This window comes from Formica exsecta, unplaced genomic scaffold, assembly GCF_003651465.1.
Source record: "Formica exsecta isolate Colony F162 unplaced genomic scaffold, ASM365146v1 scaffold175, whole genome shotgun sequence".
Lineage (NCBI taxonomy): Eukaryota > Metazoa > Arthropoda > Insecta > Hymenoptera > Formicidae > Formica > Formica exsecta.
In genome coordinates, this window is record NW_021849067.1 from 354,039 (window position 1) to 374,040 (window position 20,002).

General features: G+C 35.8%; 2 protein-coding genes across 4 annotated transcripts; one reads left to right on the plus strand and one right to left on the minus strand.

Moving 5' to 3' along the window:
- Nucleotides 1-263: 263 nt before the first annotated feature.
- On the minus strand, nt 264-15,758 carry LOC115233422 (death-inducer obliterator 1). 3 transcript variants are annotated; one of them, XM_029803826.1, is made up of 17 exons: nt 15,004-15,757; nt 14,660-14,886; nt 14,434-14,563; nt 14,025-14,291; nt 13,547-13,797; nt 13,289-13,463; nt 12,882-13,187; nt 12,172-12,810; nt 11,630-12,070; nt 11,204-11,281; nt 10,844-10,968; nt 8,825-9,147; nt 6,740-6,966; nt 6,210-6,647; nt 5,836-5,975; nt 3,072-5,639; nt 1,363-2,235 (listed from the first exon to the last, which is right to left on the minus strand). In XM_029803826.1, the coding sequence occupies exons 3-17, from the start codon at nt 14,555-14,557 to the stop codon at nt 1,363-1,365; spliced, it is 6,975 nt and encodes a 2,324-aa protein (XP_029659686.1). In that variant the 5' UTR covers nt 14,558-14,563; nt 14,660-14,886; nt 15,004-15,757. The 3 variants fall into 3 exon arrangements, with proteins under 3 accessions (XP_029659688.1, XP_029659686.1, XP_029659687.1); XM_029803828.1 differs by having other exon boundaries at nt 264-2,235; nt 14,660-15,757; XM_029803827.1 differs by lacking the exon at nt 14,660-14,886 and having other exon boundaries at nt 15,004-15,758.
- Nucleotides 15,759-16,735: 977 nt separating this feature from the next.
- LOC115233423 (activator of basal transcription 1-like) lies at nt 16,736-17,869 on the plus strand. The gene is made up of 3 exons (XM_029803829.1): nt 16,736-16,977; nt 17,184-17,364; nt 17,462-17,869. Exons 1-3 carry the CDS (start codon nt 16,821-16,823, stop codon nt 17,742-17,744), a joined length of 621 nt encoding a protein of 206 aa, XP_029659689.1. The 5' UTR covers nt 16,736-16,820; the 3' UTR covers nt 17,745-17,869.
- Nucleotides 17,870-20,002: the final 2,133 nt, after the last annotated feature.

Below are 20,002 nucleotides of genomic sequence, written 5' to 3' on the forward strand. Positions count from 1 at the left end.
TATATTAAAAAATTATATTTATGTATCTTCATATATGATTTTACAATCATATTTATTGTATATTAATTCTTTTACTTTTTTTCACTTGCGATTTCTCTGGAAAACCAAGTGTCCCGTTGACACATCTTTGCATTCGAATTTTAAAATACAGACACCCCGTATATCCAATCTTATATAAGAGAATCGCGGCTACCACTAACACGGGGGACCACAGATGTGTGAAAAGTCTTTAATAAAATATATTACAGAAACTTTTTTTTTAACTCGGCTTATATATATGTATATACATACCCATGTCACGCTCATACACCACGTGTCGTATATGACGCAATCATGATCGTCGAGTTTTATTTACCTTTTTGCTTTGGTATTTACAAGAATAATAACGCGTACAATGACAATATCAGAGTGAGAATTTGACGCATGCGTGCATATGTGCGTGCGCGCGCACGCACAGCATGTAAGAATCACGTTTACATCTCACTCGCACGTGGATCGTATTTCTTTTTGTACCTCTTCCATAACTGTAACGTTTATAAATCTGTAGATGTGTGCAAGTGTGCATGCATTAGTATCTCATTAATATAATTATGCTCACATTTTTATGTGCGATTCAACGCGAGCGAAATGGAGATACTTTTATGCAGATATATCTGTCAGGACTTTCTTTGGATTTCCCCGCCACTGCCACGGCATTGCCACGTGCAGAACGTCGTCGATAAACATAGCGAGATTTGGAAGATGGACAACAACGGCTTTCACGTTTTTTCAACAAAGTTTGTCCTTGATAAGGGAGTGGTGGATAGAAAATTGTGGAAGAAAGGTAGAGAATAGTTTTTTCTCTGGCGGATAAAGCTCTGATATAGATCGTACATCCCGTTACAGGATATCGCATTTTTTTCTTACAAATTCGGTAGTCACGAAGAAGCTCTATCTACATCTATATTCGACACGCTCGTGGAATACATAGTGTCTAAAATCTTTCATAAAGATTTATTCCGAACGCGACGAATGTTTACACAAACGCGTAATTGATGATTCATTGTTGTCGAACATACGAACGTCATCTCTCTTTTTCCCTCTCCTTTTTCTTTTTTTCTCTTGTCTTTTACGCTTGTAATCTCATATACAATTATTTTTTATCGCATATAAGACGCATTTCCACACTTCGTACTTCTTGTACATTTATGTTACAAGTTACAATCAGGTTTTTCATAGTTTATCGCTCTTTCGTTTTCTTTCGGCGCAGAACAAACTATTTCGCTCTTTCGCTTCGAATGTTGACGATAATAGTATTATTGAACAGCATACATAAAACGATTATATTCTTGGAGTTCACCGTACCACAGAGATCCGACTGGCTTACTCAGACGGTCCTTGACCCCAACGCGATTTAGTCCTCGGTACTTTAGAGGGCGACGGTGAACTACCTTCGTCGCTTAATTTCCGCTTGACATTCAGCACGATACCAGTCTTGGGCGAGATTTTCGAGCGAGATGCCGCCGCTTTAGAGACATCTATCGTTGGCGGAGTCGAAGGAAACGCTGGAAAATCCTCATCCTCGAGACCAGGCGGCTTCGGCTGTTCGGGAGCAAAAGTCTTCTTGAAGGAGTCCGAGGGAGTCGGCTTATATGAAGCTTCTAAGACGGGCTCCGAGGGAAGCGACGAAAGAGCCTGCGGCGGTATTGGTGCGTCGTTCAACGAACCGACGGACGGCGGCGTCAGGGCGAGATTCGGGACAGGAGATGTGAGCAAGGATGATGATGATGTTGGCGCGGACACGCTCGGCATCGCCGACGCTGCCGCTGCCGCCGTTGCGGCAGCAACAGCAGCCAATTCCTCCTCCGCCTTCCGGATCAAATCCAGATCGCTTAGTGTGCTTAACGTGCTCTTGCTCTCTTTCGGAACCTCAGGCAACGCTTTCTCCGATTGATTGATTCTGGAAGAAGACGGCGAATATTTCTCCGTGTTTGAAGCGTAGAGTGACGTGCCAGCCGCGGGTAGAAACGACGCGCTAGGTTTAGATGGAAGATAAGGATCCACTTTGGAGAATTCCTGTCGTTTGACGTTCGCCAGGATCTCTTGCAGATTTGGCGGTATGGTGATGTCCGAGACTTTGTCGAGGATGGGTTGCGCGAACTTGGTGATTTCGGGCGGAGGCGGCGTGAAGGAGCGCGCATCTGATGGGCTGTAAGCTTCCTCGCAGTCATTGCTAGGTGGATCCAGTCCCAAACCCTGAAATAAGCGTAGATAGAAAATGTCGATAGAAAAGTATAGATTGAGTAATAAGAGATATCGATCAAAATCAGTAATGTTCACGATTATCAACAACGATCGTATCGTCGTCTTGGTACATAATTGCCCCGATTAATGGAATATAAATCGATAAATCTATAATTTATATTTTATCAATACGAGATTACTTGAGAAAGATTAAGAAAACATAAATATATTGTTTTCACAGATAAAAACATATATCGAATGTATTCTCTATTTTCGCTCAGCCATCATAGAATTTCGCATTCTGTATGCCCTCTCTTTCTTCAAATATCATTAAGAAAAAAAAATTATCGGTAAAAGGAAAAAAGAGTTACTCTGACAGATTTCTACTTCAGTAAACACACCAATTGATCGAGTTACAATTCGAAACGCTGCATATATATTCATTTTTTAATAGCAATATCTATTACAATCACTAAATTCGATATTTCATAGATCTTAATACGGATTTAATACAATGAGAAATGTAGAAAAATTTATTTACAATTTTTTTACACATCCAGCTACACATGCGATATATGAATATCGATTCAATCTTTTAATTCAATCTGCTAAATGATCAATTTTTCCGGTCAAATACTTTATTAATTAAATTATTTCTAATAATATAAACACATTTGGCCAAATTCTCTCAGAAGTAAGAATCTAGAGTAGCTCAGGGCACGGAATCGGGAACGTGTGGAAAAATGGACGAATTCCAAATCAATTTTATTTACATCAGGATAAGCACAGAAAGGTGACGATAACAATAAATCGAGATCGCGAAAATGGGAAATTAGGGAAATTCTCACCGGCAGAGTCGGCGTCGTTTCGTCGAGAAACGACGAGCTAATACTCTGTATCTGTTGCTTCTGCTCCTCGATCTGTTGTTTCTGCTCCTCGATTTGCCGATTCAGCTCATCCATCTTTCTCTGCAGTTCCGTGGAATTTTTGCTGGATGTGAGGATACCGGCGGCGCTATCAGTGGTGGTCTGCAGATTATTCATGTCGTCGTCCATCTCGCCAGGACTGTAAGGTTCATCCCCATCGTCGTCCAATGCGACTTTGCCGGGCGATGAAGTTAGATCGATCTTAGACGACAGCTCCGGCACGATCTTGCATATCGTTGCAGTGTCTATGACGCCACGCGACATACCTATGTGTGCCTTGTTGAGAGATTCCAATGTCATTTGCGTCACCGTCGGTTTCTCTTTCGTCGAATCTAACGCGGTCGCTTTGTGATATAACATGGATGACGAGGACGGTGGCGGCGATGTGGTTTTTTCCTTCGGCACGCTGACCAACGGCGGTGTATAACTTCTGTCGGATTCTTTCTTGGACGTCTTCATAGGTACGACCGGCGGTATAGCCGCTAGTCGTTTCTTCTTATTGCGAACTATGATGCCTAGAAGTAGATGCGGTCTATGCTCCTCGAAGCCAGATCCGGTGAGTGGCAAGAGCACTGGCGGTATCGTACTTTGACTCGAAAACGGCATTATGTAAAAGTCCTTGATATTCTTGGAGACATTGCCTACGACGCCAAGTCGACTTCTGCTATTCAAATAGCTGTATAGAGTTATATATGGAATCTTTTCCTCGTCGTTTGCGGCCGTTAATCTGATGACCAGAATTTCCTTCGAGCCGGTTCTCTTCATCTTTGAAATATAGTCCCAAACAGTTTCATGACTGATCCTGCCGACAACGTCGACGGTGTCCGGTAGATCGTCCATAAGATCTTTAGCGTTGCCGCTCACCTCTTGCGCGGTTATAAAGAACTTGGCAACATCAACCATATTGACGAAACCGCGCCAAACAGTCCGCCAGCCGCCCTTCGTCGTCGTTTCCTTGTCCGTTTCTTGTTCCTTGTCTCTCTCAGGCTCCTCGTTTATGTCGGGCGTCTTGATCGTAACAGTGGAGCTGGGTTCTCTGTCCGATATGTCAGAATCGTTTCCGTCGATCGTATTCGTCGTCGCCTCGTCCTCTATGTGCCGCCAGAGGCGATCTTCGATCGGTTTTTCTACAGATGCCGGCGAGGTTTCCTTTTTTTTCTCCGTCTCTTTCTTTCGTTCTTCCTCTTTCTTATCGATATCCTTGGATTCTCTGCTCTCGCTACGATTTCTCGTCCAACTATCGTTACTCTTATGCCTGTCCTTTTCCTTCTGTCGGCCTCTTTCTCTGCTCTCCTTTCTACTCATCTTATCTCGATCTTTATTCCTATCTCGATCCTTTTCACGCTCTCTATCTTTATCGCGTCTGCTCTCTTTATTTCTAGACTTTCGATCTTTGCTTTTATCTCGCGTTTTGCTGCGATCACGATCACGGCTATGCCGACGCCGGCTGTGACTTCTCTCCCGACGATCCTTGCTTTTGGATTTTACATTATCACGTTCCCTACCTCTCTCCTTGTCTTTCCTCCTGCGTTCGTCCATATTTTTTGACTTTTTCGCGTCCATTCGCGACCTCAGTCTAACCTCCTTATCCTTCTCCAAATCGTCGACCGTGGAACTTATGCTATCACCGCTATTCAACGCGGTAACGATATCCTGCACCGGTGTCTTAGGATCGACATGATCAATTCCGCCGTCATTCTCGATTATTTGCTCGCCCTTGTGAGTTTTCACGACGATTGATTTGGCCTGAGCCATTAAATCCAATTCATTCTTCTTTATCATCTCCAGCTGATGTTTGGTTTCCTTCTCCCGCCACTCGGCCAATTCCTGGCTGGCCATCTCATCCGGACTCAATCGTACTACTGCGTCCGGCGTCAAGGAACGGTCCGCGATCTTTCTGAATAACGTCAGATTCTTAGTATCTTTTATGTTGAACACAAGACTTCTGTACTTTGCTTTGTATTTGGAACCTGTATCCTTGAAATATTTGTACATTTCGAGCTCTATGTTGAAGGCCAAGTCGGCAATCTCCTCGTCAGTTAATTTCAGATCTTCGGTTTCTTTTATACGGCTGGACAGTAATTCCGTCAGCGTTTTCCGGATATTTACTCGTATAGGTTCCGCTTCCGGTTTTTTCACCGGCGTTAGCTTAATTTGTTGCTTCAATTGGGACGGCGATGGCTTTGTTTCTTGCTTCTTAATCGGCGTTTGCTTTGGCGAGCCCGTTGCTTGCGGTTTCAATTGCGTCGACATGACACTCTTCGGCATTGCCGTCTTCAATATTACAGGGCTTTTTCCCGGCGCCGTGGAGATTATTGTCTGTTTCAGCTGCATCGGTTTATTGCTCGGCGACACATTCACTTGCTGTTGTGTAGCGGGAATTATTGTAATCTTTTTATTGGATGCTAAAACAGTTTGTTTCGATCCAACTACCTTCGTGTAGATCATCTTTGGCATGGTTTGCGCTTTAATCGGCTGTGTCAGTTTTGTCTAAAAATATAGTTTGCACATTTTTTTGTGAATCTCAGACTCTTATATTTATAAAAATCTAAATAATTTTATAATATATCTTTTATATATCTTTTAGCTCTCTCTATACGTAATTGATAATTATTATAACGTATTAATAATTATACTATTTTAATCTACTAAATTTAATATTAATAATTTTATATTTTGTACATACAGTTTTTTCAGATGTTTGGATCTGTGTGACAAGCTTCCCAGCTATCTGCAGCGTATTGATATTATTAGCTCCTATCACTTCAAAAGTTGGATTCTCTTTCAACCATGATCGCAAATTAGATCTCGTAGGAGCATTTGCACCTGAAATAATGATAATTCATGTATAGTTAGATATGTGTACAGTCTAATCTCTCTATTCTAAACTTATCAAGAATCTCTTTATATCTTCAATTTTCCTATCAATCTCCATCCTTATTCGAACAAGAAATATGCGCAGAATAAAAATGTTACATGCACAATTAATTTAGAGACAAAAAATGAATAAAAGTATATATTTTCATTTAATATTGAACATCAACTAAGTAATCTATGTACCAGTAAGAAGTTTGCCACTTTTTCTGTCAAGAACTACCACTCTAGCTTCGGGTTTTGCCTTAGTAGTTTCTGTTATAGGCGACTTTATGGCTTTTGATCCCGTTGGTACGGGTTTGTCCTTAGTCAAAGTTTCCTGAGCATGCGCGAGAATACACGCGTCTGAACAATAAATGCTGGAATTTCTGGCTTCCTTCTTGCATACAACACACTGCATCGTGCCAGAAACTGGAGTAACACCACAGTCAACCGAAAGACTTGATAGAGGTATTTCTTTCGATAACACTTTCTGCGATACTGAATTCTCATTCACTAGTTCAATTTTCGTTCTTTGTTTTCCAGATTGCGATTGCGAATTCGACTTTGTTTTCTCCTCTTCAGCTTTCTTCTTTAAACAATTTGGGCAAACCCATTCTATACCTTTCTCCTCCATTTGTTGACCTATCGTATGTACAATATAAATATCACTGATTATAAATATTTCATCTCGTCATTTAAAGCTTATATTTCTATATAGATATGAAAATACTTACCCATAGCCTTACTAACGTGTACACATTTCCCATGGAACCAGTCTTCACAGACATCGCAGCATATCATAAATCGATTATTATGCGGTCGTTTACAGATACACCATAATCGATCTGGATCATCTTCTGAATCTGAGTTGTCCTCTTCATCCTCCTCATCATCATCATCATCTTCTTCATCATTTATTTTTAGCTCTTCTTTGTTGTGTAATAGTTGTTGAACTTGCGGACTATAACAGTTATTATTGTCGAATATAATATTTTAAATTTTATAATTAGAGCCTTTGAATAATTATCTGGCCTCCAACTATAATCAATTTATGAGGTAAATACAACAAAACAGCATAAATCAGCTTATGTTATTCATTTCAAAACTCTTCAACTTTCTTTTACATTTAATAAAACTGAGTATTATAATTACGTAAATAAAACTTTATTATTCTCCATTTTGTTTTCTTCTTTAAAATTATTCGGATTTTAAATTCCAAACTCTGTATTTTCAAAACTATGAAGTTGTCTACAAAGTGTTTTAGAACGATATCAATATAGAAAATATTATTATTATTCCTTCTGGGATTTCCGTCCACCGACAGAATATCATTATATGAAGTGTTTCAGAGCGAAACCGACAAATTTTACCTTGTTTTTTTTTCTTTCGGCTCATATCTCGATAATGAAACCGAATCAACTCACGCTATATAAACTTTTTTTTTATTAGAATGACCTCCGGAACACGCTGGTAAAGTTAATCAATTTCGCTTCAAAACACCCTTTATGTTATCATTGCAGCCAATGTTGGGTTCAAAAATTCACTTGTATACGAGTATAATAGCGTTTCATTGTCCAATCAGGATGAAAAGAGCAAAGATTCCTTTATTCTAATAGGTCAGTCAAACGTCACTTTATCTGACAACTAATTCTCGAACACGATTTAATATTTTTTAATTTGTATACAATAGTACATAGCCATATAAAATTAGACGAAAAATTTTCTGAGATGAAAGCAAGATTTGCGGAAAGAGAAGGGGAGAGGGAGGGTACTTTGCGATTTGAACATTGAACATTATATTTCCCATGGCACATGGCCCTTTTTTGAAAAAACAATAGCATTAACGTTCAGAGAACGTCTGTTTTGTTTTATCTATAGCGATTTTCTATATGAAAATCTTTGTTAGTCAGTCAAGAAAATCACAAAGATAGACGTCTTCAAAACGATATAACGACTGTCTCCTCAAAGTTAGGTCGCCCCCACCATTCAAAACTTATTCCAGTATTTAAAAAATTCAATGAGTTTGGATATACACTGGAACCTCATAATAGTATACCGCAAAAGAGTATATTGCATCCCTTCCGCGCACTAAGCCAGTCCCAGATAACATGAGTAGAGATGACAACCCATCAGCCATGCAGCAATGGGCACATAATTAAAAAATAATAATATAAATTAATAAAATAATTATTGCTTTTGTATGTAAAATACGGCAATGCAAGTTGCGTTCCGAAATTCATTTTATATCGTGCAACTCGAAGCAAGTTATGTGCATTGCAAGGAAAAGTATTTAGTAATTCTACCGCTGGAAAAAAAAAAAAAAAAAAGGAAATTTATTGGTTAATGCAAAAATCAAAAAAATTGGTTAATAAGAAGTACAAGAGACAGTCATTAGGTTAAGATGTAATTGTGTCATCTTGTCAATACTCGACGTTGATTTGTTGGTTCTAAAAGTAAGAACCAATCACGTTCGATTGCTATCCAACTGTTGAGTCCGCTGAATGGGCTCGATGCACAGAGCTGCGAGCGCAATACTTTCTCCTCTCTAGAAAGAATATGTTCATGCAAATCTCGCGAGTAACCGTCATGTGAAACAATACCTTCTACGGCCCTGAACTTACAGAAGGAAGGTAACTTCGTTATACCAGAGCCCCGTACGGTCTATTATCTTTAAGTTTTAATGTATTCGATTTTATGTGCATTACTGCCCACAGTACTAATCACAAATATATATAGTCAAATCGAACCTACCCGAAAAAAACCAAACAATATTGCATTCCGATGCATCCAGTATGGTATAGTGTTAATAGTAAACTCACGTGAATTTTTCTATCTTCTTTATCGGTTCGGGATTTTTCTGTGGTATCTCAATTTTGGCTTGCAATCGTTTACTTCTAGTTGCAGGTGCTTCAATGGGTGGTAATGTAATCACACGTCCACCCCGAATGATCTGAATCGGCTCTTTATCATCCTTTGAAGATTTCTTGCTCGTTTCTTTCGGAATACTTGTTTGAATCTGTGTCGTCGTTGTCGCTTCCACTGGTTTGGTTAATTCTTGTTCAGATGTTATTAATGTAGGCATAAGCATGCTGCTTGATGTCAATGATTCCGACACAGGTGGTGTGGCATCAACTAGTGTAGTCTGCAATCCATATAATCCAATATAATAAACAATAAAAATAAGAAAATTGACTTTAATTATTTCTATTTTTAATATTTTTGAGGGGAAGAGAAAGACAAAAAAAATGGAAAACTGTGTGAGAGAGAGAGAGAGAGAGAGAGTGTGTGTGTGTGTTATTTAATTATTATTAATAATTAAAATAATTAATCAAAAAAATTGGTTAATAAGAAGTACAAGAGACAGTCATTAGGTTAAGATGTAATTGTGTTTTCTAAAATCGTATTGATACAAAATAAAAATATAAAAAATATAATATATACATGATAAAAAAATATGAAAGCAATGCATTGCCTCATTAACAAAAAGATTAAACCGATTGATTTTTGTTATTAAAACACCATTTTTTTCCAAAAAATGTCCTACATAAATCTTGTGTGTGATTCGTCGAAATAAAAGCGAGAAAATATAGAAAGCAAATAACAAATCAAAAGCTAATAATATTTTTGTCCAAAAATTTTTTTGTACACAAGATTATTTTAAAGAAGGTGATATTTTAATTTTGAATCGCAGTTTGTTAAAAAAAATCTCTAAATAAAAATGTCTCGTTTCACACACAATTTCTAGATAAAAAAAAAAATTTTTAATATTAATAAAAATGATCACAATAAGCAATAACCAAAAATAATCAAAAATTATTTGTATTCTCCAACAAAAATCAGGAAAAACCCTAAATAAATAAATAATTAGATCAGATGTGATTGGAAAAAAAAGATTTATTTTATAATAAAACTTGTCTTTGGTAAAAATTATTGGTAATAATTGTGAGAATTGCATAAATACAAAACATACAAAACTATTTAATCAATCTATTACAATCATTAAAATATAATACTGAAATAAATATCTAATTTATAAATAAATATTCATATAAATTAGATATTTATTAATGCATTTATTAATTTATTAAAATATATGTACACAAATAGATAAATATACCAAAATAAATCAATATTTCAAGGTTATGTTCGAAAATAAAGTAATTTCTTTGTCACTTAAATATATAAATTATAAATTAATGATTAATTCAAAATGTTATATAATAATAGAATCTTTATTAATCCTATTATTATAACATATTGTATTCGTTTTATGTGTTTATAATTATTTTATGTTTGTATGTACTTACTGTGCTATGTATTTATATATGTACGTATATATATATATAATGCGTGTGCATGCACAAGCGCATATATATATTTATGTAAATTTATGAATATTTAAGTAATTAAGTATTGAAATATTTTCGAAAAAATTGTATAGCTGTTCTATTTTATCAGTTGTTTATCACTATCGTAGGCCTAAAAAAATATTGGAAACTCGTGTGTAGACATTGGGAAAGAATATGTAAGTGAGCAGAGATAATATGATAATATGGGGGTGACAAAATGGCTCAATGGCAGAGTGGTTGCCTATTGGGAGAGAGGTCTAAAATCGAGTTCTGATAGGACCTTGATATTTTTCCTTTGTTCAGAAAAAGCTTACACGTGACATGTTAAGAAACTAACCCAGACTCCAAATATTCTTTTATTTGCATACATATTCTTTTCATGCACACACACTATAAATTTTTTAAGTTACTTATATTAAACTTTTTTTTTAATATTATATGTTTTTACTATTAATAGTAAGAACATATATTATTATTATTCATGCTTACATGTTCAGCTAAATCGTCTGTTAGTTCATCTTGTAACAGTAAAGCTTCAGCTAGAAGTTCTTCTTCATGCTTGCTGGCTTCCATTTCTAAAGTAGCAAACAAATGTTCTTCTCCTTCAATCCCACCTTTAACAAAAACATAGAATGTATTCATGAATTATTGTTATAATATAAATATAATATTTAGAAAAAAAATCGAAAAAATAGGGTTAGATTTAAAAAATAGATGGTAATATAGATTTAAATCATAAAGAATAGGATGCAATTGTGATCATTGTAGAAAGATGTATAGAAAAACAAATGTATGTGTAACACATTTTTATCACACAATAGTACAATATTAATTAATGATAAAACTTACTACTTTTAGAAACATGATTTGGGACATGAGGTAGTACCACAGGTTGAATAATTCCCTCTGACGAAGCAGTATTTGGCACTAAGAAAACATATGATAGCATCGCAAAACTTAAATTTCACCAAGCATACATTGAATCCTTGACAATATAAAACATGTGTGTGTGTGTGCAAATAAAGAGAATCCAATAAAAAAAGTAACAAGATATATTAAAATATGTTTATTACAATGGGATCATCTTTTTTAAACAGGGAAATAAAGAGAAATAAAATAACAGAAACGCGAAAAAATATCATATATTGCAATTACAAATATAAAGATAAGCAAAAATTTTATAAAATTCACTTGTGAATAAATAGTGTATAGAAATAACAGCACTAGAGGGAAATGCAAAATTATAAAACTTTCTTGTCTAAAATCTAATTTTACCTGAATCCAGTGATGGTTGCAATTCTTCAAGAGGTGTTTTCATTTCCGATTTTTGTTCGTTCTCATCTGCTGGTAATACATTGTTACTCTCATCGAGATTTAATTGCGATTCTGATTCAACAGATTGTTCTAAAATATTAGATATTGTCCTTTTATTACTAAAATTAGAAGCAATGTTTTGTGCTACATTTGAACCAGCACAAATGCCAATATCCAATGAAGTGATTGCGGACATAGGAATTGTCGATGATCCGGATGTAGATACTACTGTTGCAGTAGGTGTTGTTGGAGTTATAGGTGTTGCAGTATTATCTGCAATTTTTCCATCGCTATTTGAACCAACACGTCGGATTATATCTGGTGTTGAAAAAAGCGCTGGACCTAGAGTATCAGCTACATATCCCGGAACCTTCCGATTATCCTTTTTAAGTTTCTTCGCGCCTGTAAAAAAATGGTTTAGTACTTAAAAGTACAATTCAATGAAAGATTTGAATCAGTTTGATTTACTTTTAATATGATAATATAGTTAGAAAAACACTGACCATCCAGTGTTTTATTCTCTATAGACTTTGCAGAATTTTCTTCTCCCTTTGAGAATAATTCTATGCTAGTATCAGATTTTCTCTTTTCCCTTTTTATATCGCCAAGTTTGATCTTTAATGGAGTACTACTAGTTGGTGAAGAAATTTTCGATTGCTGCTGCACTGATAATCCTTGGCTCACAGCCTGTGCAGATTGCTGTGATACATGCTGCTGTGTCAATGTTGCTTTTACTTGAGAAACCTGCATATTCGGACTCATTGTTTTAGATGCTATTGGTACTAATTTCCCATCTTTAGTTGCAAAAAACTTTGTACCCGTTTGATTCACAGATTTTCCCTTAGGAAACATCATGGGCTTTTTAAGCCCGATGTTCTTGAGTTCGTTCGGTTTCATTGGGACTTGTTTTTGAACAAAAGTAACTTTTTGATTACTTCTTCCTTGACCAGGTTTTGTTAATATCATATCGCCCTTAATCATATTGGCGTTAATTAGATTCGCTTTCACTTGATTTGTCGTTTGCAGCGGTTTCTCGTATGCTGCTTCATCAGACGGAGACGCCTCCGCGTATGGCGATTCCTCTTTCTTCTTTCCGCCGAGAGTTTTGATTTGTCTCTTACTCTTAGTTGGACTAAACCTCTCTGATAACATTGAAATTACATTATTTCATTCAGCCATTAAATCAATCACTTTCTTAACTGATTTTACTCACCTGATCTCTCGTCTTTCTCGGGAGTTTTCATTGCATTAACGGCAGCAGCCATTTCCATGTCTAATCGTCGCACCTGCTCCATATCCAGATGTTTATTTTGACCTCTTCTTCGAACGGCAGCCATGCTACCGCCCCTGGTAGTAAGACCTTTTCGTCCGCCTCGAGCCTTGGCATTAGTTCTCTTGGTTCCACGAGGACCAAAGTCCGAATCGTTATCATTATCAGATGGTGGTTCAGATTCCGAGGATTCCGTGGATGATTCTGTGATATCGTCATCCTCTTCCTCCTCGTTATTCCTGCCTTGCGCTACAAATATGATCGTAATAATGAAATTAATTCTTAGCATTATATTTTTTTAGGAATAAAATTTTTAAAACTGTTAATACAGAGAGATTAAAATTTAATACCTTTAGTTACGCCATGCTGGACATTTGTTAGATTTCTCGATGTAAGATGATGTCCTGATAATTTGGGAGTTCCAACAATGTTTGCATTAGCTCTAGAAAGCCCAGTTACATTTGTAGGTGTAGACACAGTAACTTTACGTATTGGTCTATTCATTTGTTTGCTTTGCAATGGTGCCTATCGAAACAACAATAAAATATGACATTATTAACCTCTTACATTATAATAATATTTTATTATGTAACAATATGATCACTTACACTCACACTCTTTACAGTAATCTTGCCCTTAACTCCAGTATTTTCTACATCATTAATGGATGACATAACAGTTGTTCGAGGAGATAATGATTGATGTATATATTGCACATCATTAGAATCAGGTGAATCGTCAACAATTGGTAAGGGATCCCTTGGTATTGGATCATTGGGCGACAATCTGCTTGTATAACAATGATCCAATTGTATACTATAACGTATGGTATTCTGCTGCTCTTCTACTGATAACATATCTAAAAAAAACAAATGCATAGAGAAGTTCCAAAATAAATCAATATCTATTAAATAACATTGGAGAAATAAAAAGTGCATTTACGTATAATAACTTAAATTTTGCATGTATTTACGCCGGTAGAGATGTAATCAAAAATCGCTAATGTAAACAGAAGACTCCTATCTAGCATTGCAATCATAAAAAAAGAGCTTAAACTTAACAAAAAAAAAATAATATACAAAGTACCAAGCATTGCAGTGACATTCTCCCCGAGTATCTGCTTTGCCTCTTCGCTTTGGAGAGCTGTCTCTAATCTTTCCAACTGTTCTGGATCCATCTCCATAAAAGGATCTACCAACCCACCCGAGTCGGTACTGGCATTAGCGCTTACCGAGCTCGCTGTAGGATGTGTAAATGTCGGTGGATCTACAGTCAAGGTTATATCCCCATTTTCGATGTCTGTCTCAGTTTGTCCGAGTCTTACCACGCTAACATTAGCGGTTGATTGGGTCACTGCAAAAATATATAATAAGCGATTTAGTGAGTTGTATGTTGCAGCGAATTAAATACTATTATACTTGATTCGTCCATATCTCCAATCTGTCCAATCTCATCGTATATCTTTTACCTTATCAATTCGCTCGCAGCCACTTACTTATCAAGTTCTGTAGAGTCGCCTGATCGACGGATAAAGTTCCATCGTCGTTTACAACAATTATTAACGTGTCATCCTTCTTCTCGGAGTCGCTTTGCGGCTCGACGATATACGAGCTGGACATCTTTGCCTGTGGAACAGAACGAACGATCAACATATCGACTCTCGCATTTTCGCGAAGAATTCGACGGGACGAATCGCGGGGGACGATTGAGGTTATGATTACCTGGGCGCGCCAAATTACGTTCGAACAATTATCGGCGGTTCGTTTCGTGAATTTGGAGTATCCAGCTGCTACTGACTCGACGCATATCTCGATCGCAATGCGAACCCAAGCGACGCGCGAGGATGGCGAGCGGAAGCTTCGCGCTTCCTCGTAAAAAGTCCACACCGCCAATCGCGACGATGTAACGTAACGACCACTACCACTACTTCAATGTTACCTGACGTTGACTGCGCACAAAAAAAAACGGAAGTATCCCTACTGTACCCGTAATCGAGACAGCATAAAACCCGAGCGATGAGAAAAGACGCGCGGCGACCAAGTAATCGACGACAGGCGCGCCTCACCTTGGAATGCCCACTCTGCTTCAGCCTAACGGGTAAACAACAGCACCATCGAGCATTCGCGGGCGGCCATTTTGTTTGGCTCGCGTTGGACAGCGTAACGTTTGCCCGTCATTGTCGTCCACGATGACGACAACGATCGTGGAGTTTACCCGTTCTTCCCGTTGTCCGTTACTGCTTTTCCTCTTTTCTCTTTTATCGCCAACAAGATTTTCTCCGACGACAATACGGTTTCGTAAAAAAAAAAACACTCTGCCCGCTTAATCGCGATAACTCAGCGATCCATTGCGTCGTCCTTCCGCGAATTGGTGGCCGATTATCATGCACGACTATACACATACACACATGCAAGCATACATACATATACACATGGCGCGTCGCGCGTTGTGCAACCAAACCAAAGCGGCGCGCGAATTCAATCTCAGGAAACAAACGGAATGGAACAACGGAACCGGATGTGCGAGATGCGACATATTTCTTTAGCATCCATAGCATATGTTATATATGTTATATGTGCGTTTATCATGCCCTTTCTAGACCAGAGGATAATCCTACTTGTGGCTTGTGGTTCATCTGACTAACTTCAATATGATTTTTGTCCGTTTACATCTACACTACGCACTCAAATGAACCACAATAAATACAGGATTATCCTTTGCTCTAGAAAGGGCATTAAAGAAGCAACGAGCAATCTGCCAATGGCCGAATCTTCATTAATCTTACAAGTTAAGATCAATTTTTAATTAGTAAAAGAGATAAATTGTATAATGCGGTCATTTTCATCGAGTATATATTAATACAGCTCTGATTCTAGAGAATGTTAATTTTTTTTACTATTTTTTATATTATCGAACGCGAATAGTTTGCGATACGTGTCGCTATGAAAATTGGAATTTGGAATGACGAAAATTAAATATTTCATATTGAATAGGCGTGCTTTTATTAATTTCAATAATAATGGACAAATGGAATGGCTGTATTATAGTTGCGATAGAATTTTCTTTGTAATATTTTATTTGATGTTTACGCTTGTGCAATATATATATATAGAATAATTAATTTTATCATGAAAAGTATAATTATGTGTATACAAATAAGAGTAACGGAGATAGTGTATGACAGATTATGATACAAGATAAGAGGAATCGACATCGCGCGCATAATTTTTAATATGGCGTCGACTCCTTGTCACGTGATCGTTTTAGTTCGCTATGTCCGAGTCGAAAGATAGGTGGCGCTGAAGCTGGATCCTCCCCCACTTTTCTAAGTTTTTAGTTTTTCTGTTTTTCTCATACACGCTAGATACACGCTGTGAAAAATATTATCATGGAAACGAACGAAGTGGTAAAACCCAAGAGAAAAGTTAAAAGAGGAATAATATATTTGTCCACAATCCCGAAATATATGAACGTCACAAAGATCCGGGAGATATTCTTGGCTTATGGCAAAGTGGACAGAGTGTATTTACAACTAGCCGAAAATGGTTAGTTTATGTTCTTATTTTATTGTTTTTTTTTAAATATCGCAAATTATACATAATCTAGAATAATTAATTTTATCATGAAAAGTATAATTATGTGTATACAAATAAGAGTAACGGAGATAGTGTATGACAGATTATGATACAAGATAAGAGGAATCGACATCGCGCGCATAATTTTTAATATGGCGTCGACTCCTTGTCACGTGATCGTTTTAGTTCGCTATGTCCGAGTCGAAAGATAGGTGGCGCTGAAGCTGGATCCTCCCCCACTTTTCTAAGTTTTTAGTTTTTCTGTTTTTCTCATACACGCTAGATACACGCTGTGAAAAATATTATCATGGAAACGAACGAAGTGGTAAAACCCAAGAGAAAAGTTAAAAGAGGAATAATATATTTGTCCACAATCCCGAAATATATGAACGTCACAAAGATCCGGGAGATATTCTTGGCTTATGGCAAAGTGGACAGAGTGTATTTACAACTAGCCGAAAATGGTTAGTTTATGTTCTTATTTTATTGTTTTTTTTTAAATATCGCAAATTATACATAATCTTAGCGATTTTATTTTTGCGATTAAAAAAACGTTTTCTATAAATATTAAAAAAATAATTTTCAAAAGTAATTAATGAAAATAGGGATTAACTTAAATTCTTGATTATATTGATACACAAATTTCATTTAAAATACCAAAATGTTTTAGAGGCACAATCGGCTAAAAAGAAGCGGAAAAAGGCGATCAAGCATTTCACTGAAGGTTGGGTAGAGTTTGAAAGTAAGAAAGTAGCAAAATTTGTAGCAGCAACATTAAACAACACTCAAATATCTATGAGAAAGAAAAGCAAATTTTATGATATTATGTGGAATATCAAGTATTTGCCTAGGTAAGCATAAGTGATACAAAAATATATTTCGTGTCTTTACTTGTATCCATAAATGATTAATATTTATCTATCATTTATATTTTATCTTCTCTCACAGATTTAAATGGATTCATTTGAGTGAGCGGTTAGCATATGAACGTGCCGTACATAAACAAAGACTTTTAACTGAAATAGCACAAGCTAAGAGAGAAGTCAACTTCTTCTCGTATAATGTAGATAGGAGTAAGAAATTACTTAAGAAACACAAGCAAGGAAAAGAGACAACTTTCGAATTGCATGAAGTTAAGCAAAGGGATACTGACAGTGAGATAAGGAATAGAAAAGCAGAGAAGATAGATGTAGAAGATAGAACAGACTTTCTTAAATCAATATTTGGATAAAATTTTATAGATTCAGTGTATATATAGGTATCGTATAATTATATAACAATATATTTATAGTGATTAAATGTACAAAGAAACTTAAACTGTTCAATTGTTTTATAATAAAACTTGTTTTTTTATAATTTCTTATTTATATTAGAAACCAATAGTTACGTGATAATTTTATTTATTCCATACATGTAGCAGTCATTAATTAGAAATCTTTTTCATTAGAAAGAAAAATTTCATAAATTTATTACAGTAGAATTTTATTTGTATTTAAAAAAAATTATATTTAATTGAGAAAAGTCACTTATAAACATTTTCTTCCATTATAATGAAAACAAAATTATATAATTCTTGATTGCTGAATAATATTTAATAGAAATAATTCTCAGATTAACAAAAGTAAAATATTTGTGTTTTTGGCAAATATTTCTTGAAACACATTGTGTATAATGTGATTGATTTTGACCACATAATGTAGCATATTATGGTGATGAAAATTGTAGCATGTGTGAAAACATTATACCAATATAAGAATCTTCTATGTGTATATAAATATCGATTTTAATCAAGCAACGTTTTGATATCTGATTCAGCAATTTTTGTGAAATCATTTAAATAAACATTTAAATGGATTTTGATTTTCTCTTACATAAATATACATGTATGGAAATTTAAGCGATAAGCTCTATTCAGAAATTTCTGGCTTTGTTTATATCATTTGGCAGATGTTAAAGGCAAAAAGGACCTAAACAAATTTGTTCCGAGATCCCTTACATTTTTGTATATAAATATCCTTAAAATCAATTGATATACATATATGTATATACGGCGGTTAAAGAATCAATCTATAGACAGAATGCGGGTTTGGACGGATTCCAAAATAGTGGAATTACGATTAACCGTGGTAAGTTGACTCGTGTTATCTTTTTTTTCGATGCAATTATTTTCTTATTCATCTAAATTTATAAGAAATAAATTACATTTCACGGCAGTTAAGAAAACGTGCATTAATAAAATCCCTCGCTCTTGCGAAATTATATACGCGCATGTCCAAACGGTATATATACATACATACACACGTATATATATTTTGTCGCAAATTTATTTAGACGACACTTTGTTGATCTTGCTTACTTATCGATCTGGCTAAGTATTTATTAGTAGAACCCTCGTCTATTGATTGCTCTGAAAAAATAAGGTCAAATCCTTTAAAGAGTGTCAGAGCAGCTTCCTAGATCTCGCGGTACTTTCATAAATAATATTAAAGCGGATCTATCTGTTTAAACTGGGCGTATGCGTTATTGTTTATCGTCATTAATAAAACTTCACAGGCAAATCTATTGCAAGAATATTTCTCAGTCGGTGAATATAGGAAAAATGTATCTGTAAAATATAAATATATAATGAAAATGTATTGAAAAAAATCCATTTCTGCTTTTCGGAATAAGAAATTGTGTGAATTTAATACTTCTTCTCGACCTCTTTTTATTATTCCTCGATTAAGGCGCCATGTAATTAAAAGCTGAATGTGAAGTAGAAAAAGAAATGTGAAGTTTTAACATATGTTTAAAAATATTGAGAGTAATAAATATATTTTTTAAAATTTTCTAACTTTCCAAATTTCCAAATTTCCTGTAAGAATGAACGGCAATTACAAACAGAAAGCAATTGCAGTTCTCGTAAAGGAATATGAACAAAAACATAAATTATAGAATATAAGAACGTAGTTCCTTTTTAAAAACACTCAATGAATGGCATAATATATTAAAAAATAGTAATTTAAATAGTTAATAATGAGATTAGTTTGCTAATGAATTCAGTTACTTATTTTTCCAGATCGCGCTCCCTTCTTCCAGATAGTTTGAGATATATGCGCGTTCGTTTGCCTGCCATCATCTCAAATTGCAATCAATAGATACCCGTCGAGACGGCGCCAAAACGCGCGTTTTTATCCTGCATAGCTATAGTTCCTGCGCGTGATAAATACATAGGAAGGACAGGATAACTCGAGAATTACGACGACTTTTATGATCGACATCATGCCGTGCGATTTCCCTTCCCTTATACCTTATCGCCGGTAGAATGACGCATCAGCAGAACTTCGAAATAACAAGAACTTAAAGCGACGTCTTGGACAACATCACCTGAAAGTTTCATTCAAATTGTAGCGGCACGTATGATTGTATTCTTCGTCCAAAATCTTGCGCGCGGATGCGAATAAAACTTTTGACGGCGCGGAGCCGGAAAACAGAAGTTACGGAAGAGAG